At 50.5% G+C, this 22,539-nt stretch overlaps 1 protein-coding gene across 5 annotated transcripts in view; it reads right to left on the reverse strand.

The window, feature by feature from the left end:
• The window catches only part of PRDM11 (PR/SET domain 11), a 50,467-nt gene that overhangs the window by 26,622 nt on the left and 1,306 nt on the right, over positions 1-22,539 (reverse strand). For 4 of the 5 annotated variants that reach the window (XM_076002010.1, XM_076002012.1, XM_076002009.1 and 1 more), the window contains exons 3-5: positions 22,185-22,288; positions 21,343-21,605; positions 2,095-2,162 (exon numbers count right to left, since the gene is read on the reverse strand). In XM_076002010.1, the coding sequence (XP_075858125.1) occupies positions 2,095-2,162; positions 21,343-21,605; positions 22,185-22,288 (435 nt within the window). Of the gene's footprint in view, positions 1-2,094; positions 2,163-15,430; positions 19,282-21,342; positions 21,606-22,184; positions 22,289-22,539 lie in introns of those variants that run through there. The other variant, XM_076002011.1, reaches the window with a different exon arrangement.

Raw genomic sequence — 22,539 nt, forward strand, 5'->3', positions numbered from 1 at the left:
GCCCAGAAAGCCATGCTTTGCCTGGTCCCTTGCACACAAGCAGAAGGAACACTGGCCTGGGAGTCCAGAGTCAGAGGTTCAGATCCTTGTTCTTCCACTGACTGCGAGATCCTGAGCAACACCTTGCCCTGCCCTGGGCCTCAGTTTGACCAGTGTGGTACGAAGATGGGTACAGAGCATGGTTCTCAATGCCAGCAACTCATCGGAATCACTACATGAGCTTTAGAAGTACCAGTGCCCTGGGCCATCCCAGGGGATTAAGTCAGAATCTCCGGGGTGCCCAGTGATGGCTAAGTTGGTGCAGATGACCACTCCCCTTCTCTGGGGTTGTGGGACAGATCAGAGGCGGGTGGAGAATGGGCAGACTTGGCTCTCTGGGCCAAGGTCCTGGCACCTGGACAGCAGCAGCACTGAAGCCTGGTGCCAGCGCCGACTCGCGCACACACGCCTCTGCTCGCCTGGGCCGGGCCGCAGCCCCCGACGGCCTGCCTGGACTCCTTGACCCCACTTGCTCACAATGCCCCCGCACAGAAGCCTGCCCCCTTTGAAGGCCCTTGTCAAAGGCCCCCCAACTTTTATCTGGGCCCTCACAGCACACTGTCTGTGCCCCTTGCCGCAGCTGTGCTGGAGGTCACTCCTGTGGTGCTGAGTGTGAGTCCTGGTGGGGTGGGGTGGGGGTGGGGAGCGGGGCCGGGCATCCGCCCCGGGTGCCCAGCACGTGGCCGGACCCTCAGTAGCAGGGAGATAACTGCACGTGCCGAGCTGACCTGGGCCCGGTGGTGGGGAGTTAGGCATGTCAAGCCACCTTCCTGGCCGCTTTCAGGCCAACGTCTGAGCAGAATGTGTAAATGGGTATCGGGGGGAGTGGGGCCTGCCCCACACTGCACGGCCAGGCCCACTCCTCTCTGGCACCTCTATTCTGCACCTGTCACGTGGCAACGAGAGCAGCTGCCCCAGCCCACGAGGGGACGGACGCCACGGTGCTCTGCGAGGTGTGAACTGCCACTCGGCCGGTCAGGGGCTCAGAGGGGAGCCCGGGGGGACAGTGGGACCACTGGGAAGGGCACAGGAGACCCCCCCACTGACCCCCCGCCTCAAACCAATGTCCCCTTATCTGCTCAGAACGTCTCAGAGTGCAACACGCCACACTCCCTTCTCCAAGCACCTTCGCTCTCTCGCTGCCCCGACTCCGGCACCCACAGCCACGAAACTGCATGAACGCCACCAGGAGGCCCCAGGTCCCGCTGCAGCTGTGCCCTGGCTCCAGACAGGCCTCCTCCCTCCCACCCAGATCCAAACCGCAAGTCACCGCTCTTGGGCCCCAGGGAGAGGCCACTAAGTAGGGAACAAGGCATGGCTGGTCCCCCACCGTCCCCACCTCCCCCACATGCCACTGCGCAGGGCCCCAGACCGGCAGCGCCACGGTGGACCTGCGATTCCAGGCTCAGCTCAGCTGCCTCCGGGCGACCCTGGCCAGTCTCCTGCTCTCTCTGCTTGGCCTTTGGGGTCCTGCTGGTGCAAACTTCTGTCCCAAACACAGGAGCAGGTAAAACAACTCTTTAAATTTTTTTTTTTTTTAATTTTTGCCCCATATGATGTGCAGGAAGGTAAAACCAGTCTCAAAAGCAATCAGGCCTGGGCAGCAGGCACTGTCAAAAACTGCGCTAATGGCTTTGCTCCTCCTCCATGAGGGCCATTTAAGCAACTGCTGAGGGCTTCACTGGGATGGTTCCCAAACCACCCCAGCAGGAACCTGCCCTGGGAGAAGGTGCCACAGTCCTAGGCAGGGGACACTCTTCTCCTCCTCCCAGGAACGCTGGGGCCTGAGTATGCCAGACACACTAGCAAGTGCACAGCCCGAGGGGTCCCTGTAACGCACCAGCCTGGCCACAGGTCCTCCTCCAGAGCTCCTGATGGAAGTCTGGGGGAGCAGGAGGGTCCTCCAGAACTAGACACATCCCCAACCCTGCAAACGGCAGCCCCACAGCCTTTAGTGTCCTCCACTACTGAAGACCCCATAGGCCGTACGTTCCCTTGGACTCCGTGTCAGAGGCAGGCAACACTCCCAGGAAACCAGCAGAGAGCAGGACTCACCTCATCCAGTTGGCTTTGGTCTCGTCTGACCCGTCTATGGACTTGTAGCGGTTGTTCTTGTCTACGATCTGGAAGAAACAGACAGTCTAGAATGGGCCATCCTAGAGGGGCTCTCACGTCCCTGGGCTCCTTCCAGACCCAGGGCCCAGGGCGTGGCCCCACCTGCTACCTTACCTCCCTTCCCTCTGCCCTGTCCCTGACATGTCCCGCTGCTACTGGACTGAAACCCAGTCTGGGGGCAGGAATCCCTGCTACCTACCCTCCACCCATTTCCATTCCACTAGACACACTGGAGGAGGTGCAAACCCCTTCACAGGTGTTTTGAATTCATGGGAGACGGGAGGCAGGTGGGCAGCACCATCTCCCTCCTCTGTCTTGATAGAATACTCAGCACCATGGCCAGCAAGCGGCATTTCCAACAGCCTCCACTGGAACATCAAAATCTAGATCCAGTCCTTCTCTCTCCATGGTCTCTGCTGGATGAGTGGGTGTACATGACTTGAGAGGGCTCCTCCTCTCCCCAACCTCTGAGTGTTCAAGAGCCTCAGGGTTTGGGGCTGGGCCACCTTCTCTTCAATAAAAATGTCTTTATTTCCATCATTGCTTTTGAATCAGAGTTCAGCTGCATATGAAATTCTAGGTTGCTTAAATTTTACTTTCTTACAGCACTTTGAAGATTGCTAAAGAGACTGCCATAGGCTCAAAAGCAACCCACTGTTAGCCTAATGTCCTTTTGTGGGTGATCTGTCTGCAGTCAATTTTAAGACTTTCCCTTTACTCTTGATTTTCTGCAGTTTTGCCATGTGGTTTTGAAGTAGAGATCTACTTTTTTGAAATTCTCCCTCATTACTTGATGAGCACTTTCCCACTGAAGACTTCTCTTTTTTAAAACTGGAAAATTCTCAGCCATTATGCTTTTGAGTACAGCTTCTTAGTCATGTTCTCCAGTCTCATCTGGTAGAATTTCTAATAAGCACATATGGAAATAGCTCAATCTATCCACCATGTCTTTTAACTACCCTTTCATATTTTTCCTTTTATCTTTCTAGGCAGTCTCTGGGAAAATTTCTCTGAATTCTCTTCCAATTCACTAATTATCTCTCTGACTGTGTCTAATCCACAGTTTCTCCCATCTCCTTTCTTTCTTTGCTTACTTTTTTAATGAGTTTCAGAGCGGCAGAGAAATCTCTTCCCAATGCAAATCAGATCACGTTACTCAGCAGCTCAAGACGGCATCAGCTGCACTTACAATAAAACTGTATCCGTGGTCTGGGCTTTTGAGGCCCACGTGACTGCTCCCGGCCTGCCTCCCAACTTACCTTGCACCTCTCTCCCCCTTTCCCTAGTCTGCAGCCACGATGCTCTGAGAGTGAGCCTGAACACCTGGTTGGTTCCACTGCCTAGAACCTCTTTTCCCTACTCTTAAAAAATAATAATCCTAAGATAGTTCAAGCTATTCAGAAACTATAAAGAATAATGACAACTCTGTCCCCATCAACTGCAGCCAGCAAAAATTAACATCAGTTTTATATGGCCCAGATCTCCCTCTCCTTTTGCTACGGGCAGTTGAAGACCCTCTCTGCCTCCTTCTGCTCATTCTCTCTCTCTTCCTCCCTCCAAGGGTAGCTGCCATCCTGGCGGGGAGCTTCCTATTTTCAGGATGCAAGGATTTTCCTAAGAACAACGTACGGAACTGTTCTGCACGTTTGTAAGGTTTACAGAAATGGCACCCAAGCGAACGTATCCCCTTTTCAACTCTTTCTCGCTAAGCTCTGAACGCCTGGTCCCTTCTTATCTTTGGGGTCTCAGGGGACATCAGCTCCCCAGAAGGAGCCTTTCCCCAACCGGAACCTCAAGTAAGTTCTTCCTTGCCGCAGGCCGACATCCACACCCCGGCCTCCGAAGCCGCATCTCCAGTGCATCGTCCTGTTACTTCCTTTTACAGCCCTCACTACAGTGAGTGGTTTTCTTGTTTTTGGAGTGTTGACAGCGTTTATCTATCTGTCACCTTGGTAACTGACAGCCTCCCTCTCTAGACTGGAAGCTAATGAGGCCAAAGCATACGCTGCCCCCTCCCGGCAGTGGAGTGGGTGCCTAACACAGCACATGGCACCTGGTAGAGTCCTGGGTGAAAAAACCAATGACTGGATGGATGAAAAGAACCTTTTAAGTAAAAAGCAAGTTAAAGAAGAAAAAAAAAATGACAATTTTTTTTTTTTTTTTAGAGATGGGTTCTCACCCTGTCACCCAGGCTGCAGTACACTGGTGCCATCATAGCTCACTGCAGCTTGATACAATGTTAATATTTTAAAGAGGAAATGAGTGCTGTGCTGAAGACGGCTTGTGCTGACTGAGGCGCAACTGTTACATTTTCAGGATTTTGTGAACCAGGTGTTAAACATAACCATTATTAAAAGTTAAGTTATATAAAATTACAAGTCAATAGATTATTTAGTTTTTGAACAGGACACTCAAAACTTACCACTTCCCAATTAACTTACTACATTTTACTATTATCTATGCCGTTGAGGGTTCTGGCATCTAGTGTATCAGAACAGTAGAAATACCATATAACACTAAGAGTTGCTACTGCATATTTCTTCCCAACCACACGTTCAGTGGTTTCATGTCAGTAGCTTGGAATCAGCCACGGTGGGAGCATTTACACCAGGGCAATCGGCACATGCTCCTCCCCACGCCCCTCACCAGCAGAGCGTGAAACACACCAGCACAGCACCAGGCACATGTTTACATGAACCCAGAAAGAGTGGGAGATACATTTCAAACTCTCCCCTCTGGTTACCTCTAGAGGGGAGGACAGACAGAAGTGGGGGTGCTTTTGCTTTGTCTATTCATCAGACTATCCTGCTTTTGTGTTTTAAAGATCTCAAAAGATGATAAAATAAGAAAACACGCAGCTCGGGCTTCCTTTTCTCTTGCGGTCTCCCCAGATGCTGCTGCAGTCTGTAGCGACCCTCCCCTGGGGTCTCACAAAACACTGTACTTTATCATAACAGTAATCATGCCACACTGTCATTTTCTGATTGCTCCTCTCATGCCTGGGGGGAAAAGAAGCATCTCTAGTTCCCACAGCCTGTAGTGGAAGCATCTAGAGAGTCATAGGAGCCACAGAGCCGGAGGAATTGGCTAGAATCTCAGCTTCACCACTTATAGGCTGAATGGCCTTGGGCAGATGACTTCGCTGGCCAGGCTTCAGTTTCCTCATCTGTAAAATGGGGCAACAGCCAACCCTGCAGCACTGTCGCCACGACTGATGTGGAAGGCACTCGATGAGTGGTCACTATTAGCACTGCGATGGTAAGTGATTACTGATGAAGAAGTCAAACGTTGGTTACTACTAATTCTGGGTGGCGGGAGGCCCGTGGGTCGACACTGAGTTGTTATAATCAGCCTTTTGCAGCTTCAGCTGGGCAGAGGCCTGGGTGGGGCTGTGGGGGACCCAGGAGCTGCCTAGGACCTCTGCCTGCGGGTTCTGGGGTTTTTCTGAGGGGTGTTTATTTGTTTGTTTGTCCATTCACTCATTCATTCAAGCAACAAACATCACAGAGGGGGCAGCTACAGTGACAGGCTCTGGGTGTAAAATGCTGATGGCGGCAGGCAGAATCTTTGCTCTCAGAAGCTGACAGCCCAGTGGGGTACAGCGGCGAGGCCACTGTGACAATGCTTGGTCCCTGCTGTGGAGGGGACAGCGTGGGGTTACGGGAACTCTGAGCTGGAGCCCCGTGCCGGGGAGTGAGCCGCGGACCTTCTTGGGGGGTGTGGAGTCTAAGCTGAGATCTGGAAGAAGGGGAGGGTGATGGTGCGGGAGGGCCAGGCCAGAGATGAGCCCATGTCAGCCTGAGTGGGCAGTGGGCTGTGGGCCTCCAGGCCTGGGGCCGAGATGGGGCCGGGGCCAGCCAGCCAGGGCTGGATGTTTTCCCCAGGAGGCTGGTTTCCCAGGTCCCTCCCCTGCCTGATCCCTCAAGGTCAACTCCTCGGCAGCCCCTCTGAACTTGGTGCTAAGTTTGCACCAGCCCAGAAGCTCTGAGCACTGTGACGTGAGGACTTTGGTAACCTGGACCCGCTCAAGGAAGGACAACCAGCATAGGAAGGGGTCGTTGGCCTGGAAAAGGGGAGGCTGGAGACAGCAGAGCTGTCGTCAAATGTGGGAAGGCCCACCACACTGGGGGGCAGGACCAGGACCCGCACGCATTTAGAGGGACACAGACCTGAACTCGGCACAGGGAATAACTGTCCAACCGGCAGAATGGTCCTGACACAGGATGAGCAGCCCATGAGGTGGTGAGTTTCTTGTTACTGGAAGTATGTAAACAGTGGATGATCTGCTATCAGGGAGACTGAAAAAAAGGATTTCCCTCACCGAGTGGAAACCTGTCCTAGATGACCTTCAGATTCTGTCTATAACTAATAGTGTATGATTCTACATAGAGAGATGCTCAGAAAAATAATATAGAAGCATGAGTTTTGGCCCCCTGGGTCAAGCATGGTCCATGTGGACCAGAACCATATTTCTGACCATGGTAATAATTAATAAAGACAGCAATAATGTCACCAACAGCTACGACTCATGCAGCACTACTGCGTGAATTCCCACAGTTTATGAAGTAGTTATCCTCATTTTATTTTACAGATTAGGAAACTGATGTTTAGGGCCGTTAGGATATCTGGCCAGGGCTACAAAGGAAATACACGGGGAAGCTGGAGCGTGAACTCAGGTCTCTGACGGTACAGGCCATGCTTTAGCTTGATAGATGCTACCCCCAAGATTCCCCTAAGGGAATCCTCCCCAAGCCCCGGGAGGCAGACGGTATAATAGCCCTCTGAAGACCAGAGAGATAAAGAGGCTGGCCTGAACTTGAACTCTGACCTCTGCTACACCCAGAATCATGGAGTGAAGAACACTGAAACTGGGCTGGCCACAGTGGCTCATGCCTGTAATCTCAGCACTTTGGGAGGCCCCATCAGAATGAAGCAGGACTCTCAAGAGCCCTCCCTGAAATTCCAGCCTCGCCTCTGGTTTAAGTGAATCTGCTATGTGCAACTTGGCATTGTAATAGGGAAGAATGCCCCGCTTTGCAACAGAACGCCCACCCCAGTGGAGAAGTCACTGTTGAGCTCCTCTAAATGGTGTCATAACCAGAGGCTGCAGAGACTGGGTTTTCAAAAACCTGATTTGCTTGGAACTTTCCAGGAACCCACTGAATCCATAAAGCATTCTGACTTTCAGTCCTGCACCGCCTCATGCAGCGGAGTGGTCATAAAGATGATTTGCGAAGCATTCACAGTTGACCAAGTGCCTCGGCACACCTCAGATGCTCCTCCCCAAGGCAGACGGTATAACGGCTCTCTGAAGACCTGAGAGATAAAGAGGCTGGCCTGAACTTGAACTCTGGCCTCTGCTACACCCAGAAACATGGAGTGAAGAACACTGAAGCTGCACGGTGGCTCATGCCTGTAATCTCAGCACTTTGGGAGGCTGAGGCGGGAAGATCACTTGAGGCCAGGAGTTTCAGACCAGCCTAGGCAACACAGTGAGACCCCCGTCTCTACAAAAAATGTTAAAAAACTTAGCGAGGTTTAGTGGCACATGCTTATAGTCTCAGCTACTGGACAAGTCAAGGCAGGAGGATCATTTGAGCACCGAGTTTGAGGCTGCAGTGAGCTATGATCATGCCACTGCACTAGAGTCTGGGTGACAGAACGAGACCTTGTTTCTTAAACAAACAAACAATCAAAACACTGAAGCTGGACAGGGGCCTCTGAGATTATCCAGGCCGTGGGTTGCTACCCTGGTATCCAGGGGTCCCTTAAAATGTGTGCAGCATTTTATGAATATTGGCATGTGAGTGTAACATTTTTGAATCACTTCCTAGGTGATTCAAAAAGCTCAAGAACCATGATCTAACATATCTGCCCTAATGTTACTGCTAAGGAAATTAGTACTTCCTTTTATTGTTCTAAAACTACCTTTTATCAGATTCCCTTTCTATTTAAACCACTTTATTGAGGTATGACTGACATACGAAAAGCTGCACACATTTAATGCCTATAACCTGATGGGTTTGAATGTAAGTGTACACTCGTGAAAACACCACCACAAACTACGTCACGGACACATCCATCACCTCCAAAAGACTCCTCCTGCTCTATTTAATTAATTAATTAATTATTATTATTGTTGTGATCAAACTTAACATAGGATCTACCTTCTTAGCACCTTTTTAAGTATGCAGTACAGAGCTGCCAACTACAGGCTCTATGGTTTACAGGAGACCTCTAGGGCTTATTCATCTTGCATAACTGTAACTTGGTATCCTTGGACTAATACTTCCCTGTTTTCCTCTCCCCCTCAGCCCCCGGCAACCACCATTCTACTCTCTGCTTCTGTGAATCTGACTATTTGGGATTCCTCAGACATGTGGTATTAGGCAGTATTTGTCCTTCTGTGTCTAGCTTGTCTCACTTGGCATAATGTCCTCCAGGTTCATCTGTGCTGTTGCAAATGGCAGCACTTCCTTCTCTTTAATGCTTACAAAACACTCTGGAGCCCTGGGAAATGAGGCATGTTTACATACAACCCCCAATTCCACATCCGGGTTTTATATAGTTTGATTTCACCCCCCCCACCCCCCAGCCATTCCTGAAACCCATGTGACGTAACTGGAGAAAATCAAGCCAGCTGTGAGCTGCTCAGCCCCTGCTAGGCAGCAGGCATGCAACAAGCATCAGCGTTCACAGCTCACAGGGTGTGTTCCATTACACGGAGCTCGGAGAGAACAGGTGAACAGCCAAAATCACACCTCCGGCAAGTGGCCGAGCTAGGACTGGAACCAGGAGCGTGCGAGTCCAGGGCCCTGTAACCCACTCAGACAGCTCTGTCCTCCACCCCTCCCAGCCCTGGCCACACACAGCCTCACTCTCCTTGGTGCAAGCAAACAGCATTCTGAAGTCCCAGAAGGGGCCCTTGGGTGGGGTGGGGGGGTTGAGGAGCGGCCATCAAGGAGACCAGCCTGAATCCTGTGTCCTGGTTATGCTTTACATGAAGGGTCTTGGGCAAGGGTGGGAGAGAGATCCGGGAGTATCCCCCCAGCCAGGAGGGAGTAAAAATGGAAACCGGAATGAGCCCGTGGCCAGAAGGAAATCAGGGAGAAACAAACTTTAAATGTCATGCTGCAGATTAGAAGGCTCTTCCAAGGTAACATGGAGGAGGAAGCAATTAACAGGCCTGATGTGCAAAACACCCTATGGAGTTGTTCAGCGGCGACCCACATAGCCAGCATGGGTGGCCACGCTCCAGTAACCAGTGAAGTGACTAAGAGACAGAAAAAAGGCAGAGAATAAAACCTAAAGATCCACAGCGAGCTATCACTTCACGCCCACTAGGATGGCTAGAATCAAGAAGTCAGATAAAAACAAGTGTTGGCAAGAATGAGGAGAAATAGGAGCCCCCGTACACTGCTGGTGGGAAAGTAATGTGGTCCAGCTCTTTGGAAAACAGCAGGGCAGCTCCTCGGGTGATTAAACACGGAGTTACGACAAGGCCCAGCAGTTCCGCTCTTAGGGATTATACCCGAGAGAAATGGAAACATATATCCACACAGAAACCCGCACACGATGCTTACAGCAGCATCATCCGCAATAGCCAAAAAGTGAAACAACTCAACTGTCCACCGCCGGACGCACGGATAAACAACACGTGGAATATTACTCAGCCACAAAAGGGAACGGCACATGCTACCACACGGATGAACCTTGAAAACATTAAGCTAAGTGAGAAAGGATGTCACAACAACCCACATATTACTTGATCTCATTCATATGAAAGTCCAGAATAGAAAAATCTACAGAGCCCGAGGTCGGTGGTTGCCTAGGGCTGGGGTGGGTGGGAAGGGGAGATGACAACTAACGGATACAGGATTTCTGCTCGAGGTGATGAAAATGATCTAAAATCGACAGCAGTGATGGTTGCACATATCTGTGAATATACTAAAAAGCACTGAATTACACACTTTAAATGGGTGAATTATACGGTGTGTGAATTATATCTCAATAGAACTGTTAAAGAAAAATAAAATCTGCCAAAAATTCAGCAGCAGCAATCAGAGAGGGAAAGGGAAACAACCTTATACTATATGCTCGAAAAATATTCCTTAAAGAAACAGGAGGTTTCCATGTGAACGGGAGGATGACCAACGGGATAGCATGTGGGCATTTAGACATTCACATCTGGGGCCTGGAGATTATGAGCTTTAGTCTGATTTGTGATCCCGGCCCTATAATTCGCTGTATAGCCTTGGATAAGTAACTTGGCCTTTCAAGCCCCATAACTACCCCATATACTGTTGTGAGATGCAAAGAGTTAAGACACACAAATCATTTGTACTCAATAACTGGCAGTTACTATTATGACCATTATTGTTGATGTTGGTGTTCTACCCATAAGCCTAACTAGCACATGCTGCAGACCCACTGGAGTTTGCGGTGCTGAATTAGGTTCAGGGAGCGTAGATTGGACCAGACCTCTCCTTGGGGAATTTTCAAACACCAGGAAACTCAAAATACCCCATTGTCAAAGCCAAGGCGCTTGCTAGAAATTAATATTTCTCAAACTAGGGTCTTTGCACATATTCCCAAGATCTGAATGTTCTCTTTAAGAATTTTTGATTCAATGTTTTCATTTTTTAAAAAATCAATACATGCCATAATATGCCGAAATAAAAAAAGAAAAGAAAAAAAAATAATACATGGGAATCACCGCGAGATTTCTGCACCCACAAGAGCAACGTGTTCGTGACTGAGTTGGCACTTGTGTCAGACTGAATTCTTGGCGCCAGCTCTTCACCCGTCCCTATCACCCTTTCCCACGTGACTCTGCATTCGACTCTGTTTTACAGGTGGTCTGCACAACCTCAGGTTCAACCATAAACTTGCGTGGCCAATGGGATGTTCACAAACACAACGCAAGCAAAGTCTTGAAACACAGGAGAGCTTCCCCAGGGAGCCCCCGCGCCTTCAGCCTGGGCCCTGAACAAACGCGCTCCAGGTCCCTGGCGCAGGCCTGGTTCCAGAGGAAGGAGCCCAGGCCAGCTGCAGCTTGAGGCCAAGCCGCCCAGAGAGCCCAGTGAGCCAAGCTACACCAGCCACGCTGCAGCAGACCAGCAGTCACGCGAGTGTAAGTGAGTAACTGCAGTCAACCAGCAACTACGTGAGCAAGAGTAAACACGGCTGTTCTGTGCCAGGGCCCAGCAAACCATGCTGGCTCACTGCAGCCCACACCTGCTTCGGTACGGCCCACCAGCCAAGAATGATTTGTACATTTTTAAATGGTTGAAAATCAATCAAAAGAACAATACTTCATGATGTAAAAAGTATATGGAATTCAAATTTCAGTATCCACAAATATATTTTTTATGGGAACATACCACACCTATGGCTGCTTTTGCACTACCACGGCACAATTGAGTAATTGCGACAGACATTGTGTGGTCTGCAAAACCCTTTTCCTATCTGGCCCTTCACAGAAAAAGCCTGCTGACCCCTATTTTATGTCACTGAATTTTGAGGTAGCTTGTTTCATGGAAACAGTTGGCCATACAATGGTAATTATTACTACTTGCCAAATGCACAATGCACGAATGCAAACTTAATATGTAAATGCTGCATTCTGGCAAAGAAAAGGCCAAGGGACATTGTAGCAGTTGCATTAACAAAAGATTTCCCAGTGTTTCAAATAGACACAAACAGCAAAACAAAGATATCATGTGGCTCATAAAAGGCATTCTGAACACCAGTGACACTGTGTCTTAGCAATCACTACCATATTCTCCCTATAAACATAAAACAATATCACCCATCACATTAAAATGATTTTGTTAATTTGAATTATACTGAAGTTTTTGCCGTTCTGTTCATTTTATATTTGTAAATTTGTTTTGGTTTTATAGTTGTTTAAAAGTTATAAGTGTAAGGAACTTTGTGTTTACTTACATAGCTTTATGTTTATACCTTTTTAAGTAGCAGTAAAATAAAACTAATGTAACATCGGGACTCCACCAACATTAAAAGTCACCTGAACACAACTCAAGTGAGAAACAGCTGCAGTAGCATGTGGCCGGGTGCAAGGACTACAGAGGGTCAGGTTAGGGCCTGGTCTCTGCTGGAAACAGTGGACCAACACGGAATCATTTTTCGTGTTCTACTTTTGTTCCAATATAATAGATTTTGAGAATTATAGACTCTGCTCCTGCCAGAACTGGTTCACCATTTTGGGGGAGAAATCCTTGGTTTGGTTTATGAGTCAATAACCAAACTACTTGCATTTATGAAACAGCTATAGAAGCTGAGCCCATTCAATACTTCTGATGTTAAGAGGAATCTCAGGATTGAGGTCCATGTTTTTACTCCCTGAAAAGCTGATACTGAATCAATAGCATTTTATATAATCCATAGTATCTGGCAACATGAGAAAAGTGACTTTTTTCTAGCCTAATCTTCCACTTTTCCTTCCAAGCACACTCAATACCTCTGCTAAACTCTTTACCACCCCCACCTCAACATTGCACCTGTGCCTCAGGGCCTTTGTACATGCTGTGCCCATTGCTTGTATGTTGTGTTCCCTCGGTTTCTGACCTGTTGGTCATTCATTTCAACCTATTTCTCAAAACCTAGCTCAGGCCTAGAAGTAAGGATACCCCAATGGCAATTGCACACCTAGTGCCCAGAGATCTTGGCTTCTAAACACCGTTTCCCACTACAAGGAATCAGAGGTCCTAGGAGAGATAGCTAGAACATCTTTTTTGTGCCAGAAAGGAAGTGCTAAAATAATGATGGGGATGTGTAAAAAGAACAAAGAGCCAGTTTGAAAGGGCTCCCACTGGCTACACCCAGGGCCATTTAAACATCAAAATGAATAATGACATGAACGGACTGTAACATGATGAATGAAAAAAGAATCCAATGAGTCCATACAGATACTAAAAATAGTTTTCAAATAAGAGATGGGCTGGTGGAGAAGGCTGAACACTTTTTTTTTTTAAACAGAGGAATGTTGAGTAATAAATATAGAAAGAATGGAAGAAATAGGAAAAACCATTTAAAACTATGAATAATAAATGGTACAGGTAAGAAAGATCAAAGTTGCTAAAACCACAGTGTAAAAGACAAGACATGCTGACATCATGCACTTCCTGATAGGATGTCATGAGAAAGCTCTTATGTTGTTACCTGTGCCAAAAAGGTACCATCTGAATCTACCATGAGGAAACAATCAGACAATCTAAACTATGCAACACTATGCAAACAACTGGCCTGAACTCTTTAAAAGTGTGATATCATAAAAGAGAAAACACAGGCAGTGGGACTTTTCTAGAACAAAGGAGACTCAGGAAACATTAACAACTAAATGTAATGCGCAATGCACGCATGAGTCCCAGATGGGGAAAAAGTACAATCTGAATATGAACCATTGATGAGACAGTGTTGTATCCACGTTAAACTTCCTGGGTGTAATAATTACAGGGGGGTTAAATAGAAGCGGGGCCAACCACCTGCCAGCGGCAAGTCAAATTCAGCCCCCACCACTTGTTTTTAGACATCCTGTGAGCTAAGAACAGTTTTTGCAATTTTTTAATGACTGAAAAATGTTTTTCATGTCATTTCATTTAGATGATTTTCAAATTCATATGAAATTCAAATTTCAGTGCTTATAAATAAAGTTTTATTGAAACACAACCATGTTCTTCATTCATTTCTCATCCACGGCTGCTTTTGCAACAGCAGGGTTAAGTAGCTGTGACAGAGACTGCATGGTCCATAAAGCCTGAAATATTTACCACGTGGCCATTTCAAAAGATGCTGCCCCATGCCAAGTATAGAAGAATGCCTTACTCTTAGGAAGGACAGGCTTAAGTATTTAGAGGGAAAATGTCATGATGCTTATAACTACATCTCAAACAATTCAGAAAACAAACAAAAAAAGAATGTGTGTGCATGTGTTTCTGTAAGTATATATAAATAGAAAGCAATAGTTATAAAATGTTAGCAGTAGGTGAATCTAGAAGCAGGTGTGTGGGTGTGTACTATACCATTCTTACAACTTTTTAACAGAGTTTGACACTTCCAAAATAGAAACTAATCAAACAAGCATGAAAAGCACTTGCTCATGTGCACACCTCCCCACCCCTGCCTACCTGTCTCTAATGCCCCATTAACCGGACAAGCCGGTTAACTCCTCGTTTCTCTGAGCTCCCCCAAACTTGGTAAAACCTGCCTGTTCCCACCCCACTTCGCAACTGTCTGCGTACGCTGCTGTCTTGTCCAGGCACTCAGTGTCTCTCGGATTCTATTCCAGAGGGTGTGCCACGACCTTTCAAACGTCCAACTTCAAGTTTGAAAAGAAAGCCCCGTTTCGCAATGGAGCACGGAAGCTGGGTCTCACATCTGCTTCCCCCCAGCACAGTAGCGCCTGGCAGGCGGGAGGGCTGCCTGGCCTGAGCCGGGTCCTTCCACCTCACGTCCCCTTAGCAGGGCCCCTGGGAAATCTGTCCAGTGTCCGTGCCCAGAAGGAAGGACCTCCTCAGGAGGCCTCTGGTCCTTTTCATGTGACCGGCAGAAGGCGCTAGTAGCCAGCCAGTCTCCCCGTCTCGGGGCTGCCGGGTCTGGAGCCTACAGAGCTGAAGGCAGATACAGGGCATTACGGTATGCGTCTGTAGCCCGATTCTTGGCTCCACACAAGGTCTCCGCCCTTGTTTTTCTTTCTTCTTTCTCTCTCCCAGTTTTAACATGTTATCATGGTATATTTTATGTATCCTGCTAGGCTGCCCTAAATCCCTTCTGGAATAAGCCAAGGTCTGTGTGAAAAACTTACACCAAAACCCTGAGTTGGCCTCCTCTTTCTTCTGCCTCTTTACAAAACCACATGGCTGCATGGCACCTCCATGCACCTCGTGCCTGTAGCATCATTCCTGGCCCCCAGTGTCTGAGGGCGGCCTGGGAAGCCTTGGCAATGATTTATGGCATTTACAATTTCGAATGGGATTGAAAAAACAGAGGACGGGGCATTTCTTTTCCAAACAGACAAAAGTGAGCACCAAACTCCTGGGTGCAGGCAACAGGGCCAGCTTTCCTGCAGGGTGAGGGTGAGGGAAGACGGGGAACTTGTGCTGGGCAGAAAGCATGAGTAGAACAGAGTCAACCAAGGCAAGGAGACAGGAAGAAACACGATAACTAAGGGAGGCAGAGAGGACCAAGAGGCGGAATGAGAGGGTGGGTTCTGGAGTCAGACTGCACAGGTTTGAACCCCAGCTCAGCGACTCACCAGCTGTTTAGCTTTGTGCAGAATGACTGATCCTCTCCAGGCCTCAGTTTTCTCAGCTGTGCAATGGATAGAATAAGACCTACATCACAGAAGTGTTGTTAGGATCAAATGCAATTATGCTATAAAGCGCTGAGCACAGACCCAGACATGTAGTGAGTGCTCAATAAACATTGACAGCTAGGCTTATCGGGACCACCACCAGCATTTCTGCCGGAGTAGAGCGCACATACGAGGGACCGTGAAAAGAAACATGTTGTGCTGGATGGGGGGCAGAGCTCCTGAAGGCAGGCAGAAGGTCAAGAAAAGACAATAGCCGGGATGGCTCTGGGACAGGACTGGACAAACGAACGTGATTTATTTAGGATGTGGGACTTCCAGATGCTGGTCCAAAATCAGTGCCCTGGTTCGGCCCACCTTTCTCTCTGCCCCCTGCCACACCATTAGCCCACACATCACCTGAGCAGGCCAAGCCATCTTTATGCCTGCTTTTCCCCAGCTGAGGCCTTAACACCCACCCCAACGCTCGTGCACGTGTGCGCACGCGCACACACACACACACACACACACACACACACACACACTCTTCCTGAGCCCTTTTGAGCATCTGGTCCCTCAAGACCTCCAATGCCTCTCACCTCTCAGGTTCCCAAAGGTTAAAGCCTGCACCCTGTGCTACACCCTGCAGCCACTCCCTCACTGCTCCCATCTGCTTGCTGCAGTGCTCAGGCCTGGGAAGGAACCTGCCAGGGAGAAAACTCCTGGCCGCCAGCCCCACCCTTGAACTGCAGGCCAGCCCACTCTTGCCGGCTGGAGCTGGTCTATACCCAGGCTGCAAACTCCAGGGCCCTCTATGCTTCCTTCCTCCCACCATCAACCCACGCCAGGCAGCAAACCTGGGGCAGTCTGTCTGCTTTAGCGATGCTCAACTTTCCCCGGCTGGGCTGCAGCAAGGTGTAAACTCCGGCGGCAGGAGGAGGGGATCCTAATAGCCCTTCCCTGGGCACGGCCCTAGGTGTTTTTTCCCTTGCAATTTTCCATAGGCTGAGAAGCCATGGGCTTCCTCTGTTGAACTTCTATCCATCCTTCAAGACCCATCTCCAATCTGCCCTGTTGAAGCCAGTCCCCTCTCCCTGCGTCTGCAGCCCTCTGCAGCACCGTGACCGCACAGCAACACTCTGTCTCTCTGTTACTTGGGAATAAGTTTCCTCCTCTCCTGGCCACCACAGGCCCTGCTCCTCCTACTGAACCACAGGTTCCATGAGAACAGAGAGAAAACCTCACGCATTTCCGTTCACCCAGAGCTCCCTGCTCAGGGCCCAGTGCTTGGGAGTTGCCCTGTGGCTATGAGGTGGAGTTGAACGTGGGCATGTACCACACCTGGCCCGGGGCGGCTATTAGTTGCTCCACCTCCTTAGTCCTGCCTCCCCAGAAAGGAACCCCTTAAAGCCCTCTAGCATGGTGGAGAGGCACCAGCTCTGAGGGAGCCCAGGTCTACGGCGGACCAGCCACGGGGTTCAGGGCTGCTCACTTAGCCTCTCCAGCCCTGCGCTTCCTTGTCTGAACAAGAGGGGCAGCAACACCCACCTGCAGGGCTGCCACAGGAAGGAGTATGAGATGCCAGAGGTGTCTGGTATACACCTGGTATATAATAATTGCTCAATGGGCAACCAGATTTTTAAAACAAGCCACGCACCCTTGCTGGTTCCCTCTCTTCACCTCCCACTCACACCTCCACCTGCAGCACTCTGGCTTTTCCCACGAGACTGCTCCTGCCAAGGGGACGAAGATCTGTGTGTCACCTGGGCCAGGGGACTGTCGGTCCTCAGGCTTCCCGACCCACTGCAGCACTGACCCCACCGACCACCCCTCCTTCTCTCCTCACTTCTCACAGTCTCCTCCTACCGTCTACGCCTTCTCAGCTCCTCTCCCACCAAGGATTCATGAAACCCGCATTCCTAGGGAAAGGCCCCCCTCGCCTCCCGAGCGCACTGTCTGTGGGCAGCCCCTCCCTTCCCAGGGCCCCAGATGCATGCATTTATATACTCAGTTTCCCCTGTATCCCAGCATCTCCCCTCGACTGCAGACCCAGGCACCCCAACTTGACGTCTCTGGACAGCCCTCCCTGGGCACCCTGGACTCGACCCCTGAACCTGAACTGCCTTCTCTGATCTCCTCCATCTCAGGCCTCTTCACTCCCTGCACACTCTAATAGAAGCACCCCAAGCACATGCGCCTACTGCATTAGTTTCCTATCGCTGCTGTAACAAACTGCCACAAGCACACTGGCTTAAAGCAATACACATGTATTACTTTACAGTTCTAGAGGTCAGGAGTCCTAAAACCAAGCTGTTGGCAGGGCTGCCTTTTTTCTGGAGGCTTCCAGAGCCTACAGCCCTTCCTGCCTCCTTCCTCCATCTGGAAGGCCAGCAGGATAGTATCCTCCAATCTCTTTCTCTGACTCTGACTCTCCTGCCTCCCTCTTATAAAGATACTTGTAATGACACTGGACCCACCAGACAACTGAAGATAACCTCTCCATCTTAAGATCCTTGATCACATCTGCAAAATCCCTTTTCCCATTAAGGTAACATTTTTAAATTCTGGGGATTAGGATGCAGACATCTTTGGGGGGCATAATTTGGCCTGCTACACCTCCCTCCCTCCATCTGGTCCAATGCTCTGTTATTGCCCCAGTGACAGGGAAGATGCTGACCCACCCCTTCAATGCCCAGTGTCTCCATCTAACCTTCTAAGGTGACGCAGCATGGCCATCAGTGCCTTATCTCTCCTCTCCATTCAACCACCTCTTCAGCAGGACTCCCCCACTGGCTCCTTAAGGATGCAGGCGTCTCTCCGTACAAACTCCCTCGACTCCTCCTCTCTTTTATCTCTTTCTTCCACATCTGATCTTATCTGTCACCAAGCTTCTGAGAAATGACCATGCTTGGCCACCTCCATGCTAATCAGGTTTCCACGCCCAGTGCTCTCCTCCAGAGTTTCTGCAGATAATTCCCTTTTGGGGGACATAGTGTGAAATGTTTAGCAGTAACCTTGCTCTCTACCTTCTAGACGCTAGTAGCATACCCCTACCCTGAGCTGTGACAGCCACAAGGTCTCCAGACACTGCCAAATGTCCAGAGTGAGGGGCAGGGCTGCAAAACTGCCCTGGGTTGAAACCCACTGTCTTCTGGTAACAGCTCTTGCTAAAGTCACCAATGGCCTCCGTGGCACTAAATCCAAGGAATACTTTTCAGCTGTTCTCTTGCTCAGCGTTTCAGCAGAATTTGACACTGTTGGCCATTGTGGCCCTTAGGAACCTCTCTTCTCCCTTGACTTCCAGGTCACCCACTGCCCTGGTTCCCTCCTACCTCTCTGGATGCCCCTTCTCTGTCTCCTCTGTAGGATCAAGCTCCCCTTCTGGACCATGAGCTGCTCAAGTTCTTCAAAGCTTAGTCCCAGGCCTGTCCACCTGTCACGCAGCCTGGTCTCCCCAGGTGCTGCCTGCCACACCCCTGGCCCCCCTGACTGCCTATGCACAAGGGACTCACAAAGTGACATCTCCAAACCTCCTCTCCAGCTCTAGACCTGCACATTCAACTGCCTACCAGACATCACCACTGGGATAACTTGATGTCACTCCAAACTCAAGTCCAAGACCAAAACCATGATCTATCCTTCAACCCAGCATCCTCCATTTCTCAGAGAAAGGCACCTTTACCAACCTGTTGGGAGAGGAACCTGCAGGTGTCCTTGACACTTTCCACTCCCTTACTTAGCCTAATTAGTCTATGTCCGAGTCAGACCTGTCACCTCTGACACGGTTCGCAAAGCAGTGCGCTTGTCTCCGTGTCTTTGCCCCCATCCCAGCCTCCCAGCCCCAGCTCCCACCACGGCTGACTCGGGGCACTCCCCAGCCCTCTGACTGGGGAGAGGGGAGTGGGCGTCCATGCCCGACCACCGTCCCTGCCGCCCCATCAGCTCTCCAGGCTGCAGCCAAAGTCACCCTTTCAAAACATAGATGTGACCAGGTCACTCCCTGCTAGCTCCCACTTAAAACAACCTGAAAGCTTCTCACTATTCCTAAAATAAATAACAAAACTTCCAATTTGGCCCGCTAGGCTCTACGTGGTCACGCCTGCATCTCCTCCAGGCCCCGTGCGCACCGCACTCTAGCGCACTGCCCTGTGTCCGGCTGCTCGGACTCGCCATGCTCTCTCTTGCCACGGGCCCTTTGCTCTTGCTGTTCCATCCACCCGATGGCCCGCTCCCATCCTCGCTTGGTGGGCACTCCCTCCCTCCAACCCCAGCTCAATGGCAGGAAGCCTTCCCCGACCTCTGGCCATATCACTTGCCTGGTTGCTCACTTTCTCCCCACCTCACTATCTCTCCGTCACTTTTACAGCTGTAATTTTATGTGGATTTTTCCTGTTCTTGGATTACTCCATCTCCTCCATAGCAAACTCCACGAGGGCAGGATGTACATCCAGTCTGGCCGGCCATGTACTCCCAGGGCCGGCACGGGAGATACTCAAGAGCGTGTCTTTAATGAACGAGGACCTTGCACCCACCGCCTGCCTTTCTCTAGTACCCACGTTCTCCCGTCTCTGGCTGGTAGCTCCAGCTTGGCTCCCACGGCGAGCTGTCTTTGGTAACCCTTCCTGCTCCTCATTTTGCATCCCAACCATCAATATATCTCCCTCCTAAACCTCTTTCACATCTGTCCACCTCTAGCACCTGAGTTGCAGCCACTAGCTTTTCTTCCCTGAACCCCCACCCTTGCCTCTTCCTTGGAATTCTGATTTCCCACGCTGCAATCTGACCGGGTCACACCTATGCTTGACAGGCATCAGTGGCTTTGCCTGGCCCCGGGACGGAGGATGCACTCACTGTGGCTTGTGAAATGCAGCGTGAGCCACCCCTGCCTTCCTCTCCTGCTGATGTCTGGCCACGCTGCCTCTCGGGCTCACTGCTGCCACCAGCCTGGACTTCTCCAAGTTCCTCTCCCTCAGCAATTCTGTCTGCATTTTTCCATCCCTCTTCCAACATGAGCTGTGATTCATTCTTCACGTTTTAGGCTAAAGAAAACCTACCCCAAGCCCCTCACTAGGCTAATAACAATAATAATGATAATTGATAGCCCTGTATGCTTACTAACTACAAGCAGAATCTTAGGAACTTCACAATATTGACTCATTTCATCTTCACCAACACGTATTATTATGCTTACAAAATGGGCACAAGAGAAGTAAATGACTCGTCCAAGGTCACATTTGATAGTAAAGACCAAAGCTGGCTCACATTATAAACTAAGGCTCCAGGCCTCAAATTCTTGAGTGCTATGAACACTGCCATGCCCCTTTGTGCTATGTTCCCAGGGTGTCCTGTGTCCCCCTATTTGATCACAGTAATCACATGCGTACATTTTCAATGACTGTCTTCCCACCAGACCATCTGCTGCCTGAGTGTAGGAATTAGCCTGTCTTGTTGAAGGCTTTACCTGCGGCGCCTAGCCCAGTGCCTGGCCTTACAGCTTTGGAAGAAGGAAGTCGTGCTCTGCATCCACAGCCCCAGCTCCAAGTCACCCACTCTGGAACAGGGGTTAGGTAAACCTTTCATGAATGCCGCCAGACATACACACGGGGAAATCGCCCTGAGCTCTGCCTGGTGATTTACTGATCTGTTGACTACTGCCAGGCAGGCTCTCTCAGCATTGTCCTTGGACACCAAGGGTCGCAGCCACTCAGCCAGGGCAAGGGGACAGCCATCCCCTTGGACAGACCCATCATCCACTTGCCCAGGAGTGATGGCAGAAAAGCTCTAGGGCCAGGCGGGGCCAGCATACAGCTCCACCTGTTGGTTTCCTTCCATGTTCTCTGGAACCTCTCCCATGGGACAGCCCAGGGGACACTCACCAGCCACGAGAAGAAGCCAGCCGATTTGTCCTGGGCGGAGATCTGCCCCTCGTAGGGGCCGAAGATATGGCCCTTGGGGATGACCTCGTTTATGCATCGCACGTCATTCTCTCCACTGGCTTCCTTCACCACCTCCATGCCCTGAGGGATGGTGAGGGCCGCCCGGTCTGGGATGCCCACGGGCACCGGCGTGTCGGACACGAATACCGGGGGACCGTGGTTTGGGCACTCATCCACAAAGTACTCCTGGCAGGACTCGCAAACTGGAGGGATGGAGAGAGGAGGGAGGGCCTCAGTCGCTGCAAGTCAGTCGGACCTGCAGAGGAGGCGGTGGGGCTGGTGCGAGTCCCACCCAAGGACAGCCTGGGGCAGTAGAAAGCACACTGTGTGCGACTCCGGAGTCCCAGCCCTGGGCCTACGCCAGCCAGCCACAGGCCCCTGAGTCCTAGTGGCAATAACCCATCACCCTCCCTGGGGACTCAAAGTAAACACCTGCCAGTGCCAAGGAAGCCAGTCGACTCCTTTGTCTCAAATTTTAAAAAGTGGAAGAGTGAGCATGGCTTTAGAGTGCAATGAGTCTATGTTTGAATTTCAACTGCACTTCCATGAGCTGCAGGACTAAGGCGAGATACTTAATCTTCACTAAGATTCAGTGCCCTCACCTGGAAAATGGAGCCAACGACAGCCACCTCGATGGCTAATGATGGGGACTGACGGACGCCTGGGCCTGGTACGCTACAGGTGAGACCCTGTCGTTAGTACCACTGCTGTGGGTTCCTTAACCAGGGACGGGGCCACCAGGGTGAGGGGAGGAGTAGCCCCGAGCCTCAAGCTCCACTTACACCAGAAGTCCACTTGCTGGAAGCTTTTGGGCATGATGAGGTCACGCTTCCCCTTCAGTTTCTTGGGCTCAACTTCCATGGCTGAGGAGTCTGGTCTCCTAGAGCTGGCCGGAACGGGATCCAGCAAAGAAAGCAAAGAAGCCATCAGAGAGTGACAGCCCAGTGGGGAGAGAAGCTGGGGACAGACCTGGCCAGGAGGCCAAGGGGACCTGGGGCAGGCAGAGGAGCCCCAGCCAGCATGCCGCTCAGCGCAGGGCACAGCGGAAAAACTGCGGTCCTGAGACCTGGGCCCAGGCCTCTCTGGGCCACTGCGTACATTGTTCTGGAGCCTGCACCCCAGGAGCAGGGTTTAGGA

This window comes from Microcebus murinus, chromosome 4 (assembly GCF_040939455.1).
Source record: "Microcebus murinus isolate Inina chromosome 4, M.murinus_Inina_mat1.0, whole genome shotgun sequence".
Classification (NCBI taxonomy): domain Eukaryota; kingdom Metazoa; phylum Chordata; class Mammalia; order Primates; family Cheirogaleidae; genus Microcebus; species Microcebus murinus.